At 34.9% G+C, this 4,004-nt stretch overlaps 1 protein-coding gene across 1 annotated transcript; it reads left to right on the forward strand.

Annotated features, from left to right (window-relative positions):
• Positions 1–285: 285 nt before the first annotated feature.
• Positions 286–3,512, forward strand: LOC111880671 (protein NRT1/ PTR FAMILY 4.5). The gene is made up of 7 exons (XM_023877087.3): positions 286–326; positions 424–481; positions 1,231–1,327; positions 1,413–1,630; positions 1,729–2,172; positions 2,258–2,385; positions 2,477–3,512. Exons 1-7 carry the CDS (start codon positions 286–288, stop codon positions 3,363–3,365), a joined length of 1,875 nt encoding a protein of 624 aa, XP_023732855.1. The 3' UTR covers positions 3,366–3,512.
• Positions 3,513–4,004: the final 492 nt, after the last annotated feature.

The raw sequence follows: 4,004 nt of genomic DNA on the forward strand, positions 1-4,004 counted from the left end.
AGATGACCTAGGAATAAAACAAATTCCAAATTAATAAAGAGATTAAATCATCTGATGTATCATTGGATGTAGTAAACTATCTTATATTCAACATGGTACTGTTTTTGCGTCTTTAAACAAATGAAACATAACATGAAAGCAACTGCCATGCTCGCTTTCATGCAACGTCACTTAAATAACAGGCCTTAATTTGAATCAAGAAGAAGAATATAATAATCTGGGTTAGTTTAAACCTTAATGTTTATCACTACTCCAAAGGGAAGCACCCTAAAATACAAACAAATGATGACGAATGTGAACAAGATTAAGGACGCTGTTGAAATCCTGTAAATGTTCTTGCCTCCTTGTTTGGAACCTCTCAGTTGCTTTCTGCAAGTCGGCCGAACTGCTTTTTTTCAATATTTAAATGCCTGAATGATTAAGGGAAAAACTGGGTCGATGTGACGTCAACACATATGATCATGGAATCATTCTTGAAAGTGTAATTCGTTGGCTGTTAGTTTTGGGTTTTATATAGTAACTAATAAGTAATGTGGAATGAACATTAACCGATATGTGCGTTTTAGTAGATCATAAAAGCTATACATTTTCACGGAATTAATTAATTAATGAATATATTGTTGAATCTATATGTATACATGTCTTTTGGTAAAATGGAAACCCCTCGAAAATCAAAATCATTATTAAAAAACAGAATTTTCCTAACTAAGATGACATGAGATTATATAAAGAAAATCTTGATTTAATTTTCAAATACTGTGCACTGAAAACAAAATAAAAATGGTAAAAATCTTGTACACTTGGATCGGAGACCTAAATTAAAAGTTAACCTTTTGAAGTTTGTATGTTTTCTCACGCGTCATATCATGAATAGGTCAATTGTTTTACTCTATTTGTATTTTCATAACAAATTAATTAGTGTCTTTCAAACATTATAACATTGTTTACTGAAAAAAAACATGAAATAAGTTAGTTAATTACCTCGATGCCCTTGCCACTCAGATTTTAATAGAAGGAAGCAGCACAACATACATATTCTATATATATAGGGTCCAAAACTGTTCTTCCACCATTCTCATAACTTCTGATTCTTTCTTGTAAAAGTCTGATCAGGAACCCAAGAACCCTAGTTGTCATGGACACTGTAATTCTCAGATATACTTTCTTGTTTATTTTCATATTTTCAACGCATTCTAATCCGTTTGTGTTCATTTATTTTAAAATTTTCAGGAAAAAGATGTGCTCATTGAAGGTAAAGTGGATTGGAAAGGAAGAACTGCTACAAAGAACAACCATGGAGGAATGCGAGCTGCGTTTGCCATATTAGGTAAATCAAATTCTTGTCTTTATAAACGTGTATGTATATATATAAATTAATAAAGTTGTTACTAATGCATGAAGTTGTGTTGCAGCAACATTTGCGTTTGAAAACATGGCAACTTTCGCATTGGCAGTGAACTTGGTGACATATTTCAATTCGGTGATGCATTATGACATAGCCGACGCAGCAAACCATCTTACCAACTACATGGGAACTGGTTATATTCTTTCCATCCTTATGGCTGTTTTTGCTGATGCCTATATTGGCCGATTCAGAACTGTTCTTATCGCAGCATTTGTAGAATTTCTGGTAATTAAGCATGCATATAATATACAATCATAGAAAATCAAAGACATACAAGAAACATTTCATGTACTGATGAATTAGTTTTCTTGATCGATGATTAGGGACTTGCACTCCTAACTTTACAAGCTCACTATCCAAAATTTCAACCACCCCTTTGCAACATCTTTCTGCCAACGTCAAACTGTGCGAAACTTAGCGGAGGAAACGCTGTGATGCTGTTCTCTGCGATCTACCTGATGGCTGTTGGTGCTGCGGGTGTAAAAGCTGCATTGCCATCGCATGGCGCAGACCAGTTTGAAGAAAAAGATCCTAAAGAAGCTACAACGATGTCAACCTTCTTTAACTGGTTGCTTCTAGCTATTGTATTGGGGGGTTCAGTTAGCTTAACTTGCTTTGTTTGGGTTCAAGACAACAAAGGTTTTGACTATGGATTCGGGCTTTCTATGATTGCCATGTTCGTGGGTGGGATCATCTTGATTTGTGGATTACCGTGGTATCGTATATATGTTGTGCAAGGAAGCAGTGCCATTACTGAAATCATACAGGTTTCTTCGGAACTTTAGGAGGATTAATTCATTGTAACTCTTATATATATTCGTTTATTAATCCTAATCTTGTTTTACTTTTCAGGTTTATGTTGCAGCGATTAGAAATAGTAACCTTCAACTTCCTGAGGATCCTTCTGAACTATATGAAATCCCAATGGACAAAGAAGCTGGCCTTCATGAAGAATTCTTACCTCACAGAGATGTTTACAGGTTAATTAAGTTTAATTTGCATCTAATTTCTTTAATTGTTTTGATCTTACTTCAGTTTTCAGCTAAATGATTAGTGGTTTTCATTACGTAGGTGGCTAGATAAAGCAGCGATCCGATCTGACAACACAGGTTCAAGTCCATGGAAGCTTTGCAGAGTTACACAAGTTGAAAATGCGAAAATCTTACTAGCAATGATTCCAGTATTCTTGTGTAGCATTATTATGACACTTTGCTTAGCGCAACTCCAAACGTTCTCAGTTCAACAAGGAGTCACCATGGACATCAAGCTCACAAAATCGTTTAATATGCCACCAGCATCCCTCCCAATTATTCCTGTAGCTTTCCTAGTTGTTTTAATTCCAATTTATGACAAAATCATTGTACCATTACTACGCAAATTTACTGGAATCCCTACAGGGATAACTTACTTGCAAAGAGTAGGAGTAGGTCTTATCCTCTCTTCAGTATCCATGGCAATCGCAGGGATCATGGAAGTGAAACGAAAAGACGTAGCTAAAGACCACAACATGCTGGACGCAATTCCTGTGCTTCAACCACTCCCCATTAGTGTTTTCTGGTTATCATTCCAATATTTTGTTTTTGGTATAGCTGATATGTTCACGTATGTGGGACTACTTGAGTTTTTCTACTCTCAAGCACCAAAGTCTATCAAATCAATTTCTTCTTGCTTTCTTTGGAGCTCAATGGCAATCGGGTATTTCATGAGTAGTATCATGGTGAAGATTGTTAACCACGCAACTAAAGCGGGGACAAAAAGTGGAGGCTGGTTGGCTGGGAACAACATAAATAGGAATCATTTGGAACTGTTCTACTGGCTGCTTTCTATATTGAGTTTGATTAATTTCATAGTGTATCTATTTGTTGCAATGAGGTACAAGTATAGACCACAGAGTCTTGATACTGAGGATGAGCATGATCATGAGGTACAGCAGTTGAGGACACTAAAGCCTTCAATGTAGGCTTTATAATTAGTTTGTGAATTCAAAGACCTCTAAACTATAGGTTTCTAATTAAGTTTGAGCTTCTTCGTTTTTTTTTATTTGTTTTCTGATATTAAGTTGTATAATTTTCTTTTACCTGTAAGTTTAAGGTCATTGGGATGGTGTGTATTTATATTTAGAGTAACCTGCAAAATATATAGTACTTATGGTTTGTTATTTTCTTTGATTTTCATCCTTAAAGGTATCTTTTTCTATTGAAGGTTTTATTTCATAGTTTCATTCTGATCTGTCCCTCCCTTGAAAACTGCATTTAGATCTATTAACTTATTAAGTTAATTCATTCACATACCTTGCATACAAGGACGTTTTGGTCTTTTTGTTCTTCCTTCTATTTAAAGATCTTACATGCATGGAACTAAATAACTTTTTTCCATCTTTTCATTAATTTCTTCCTTCCCTCATCTTCTTGTTTTGCTAATGTTCTTTAATCAGCTTTTACTGTATAACAAGGGTCACATGTGTGTAAGAGTTGCCCTAATTTGAACTTCATGGACATCTCAAAACCTATTCTAGCTAGAGAAAACAATTATAACTTGCCTCAAAAATACGCTGTGGTTTTCATGCTCATTTATATAGATACCATGTACAGGATGATGA

This window comes from Lactuca sativa, chromosome 7 (genome assembly GCF_002870075.4).
Source record: "Lactuca sativa cultivar Salinas chromosome 7, Lsat_Salinas_v11, whole genome shotgun sequence".
Classification (NCBI taxonomy): Eukaryota; Viridiplantae; Streptophyta; class Magnoliopsida; order Asterales; family Asteraceae; genus Lactuca; species Lactuca sativa.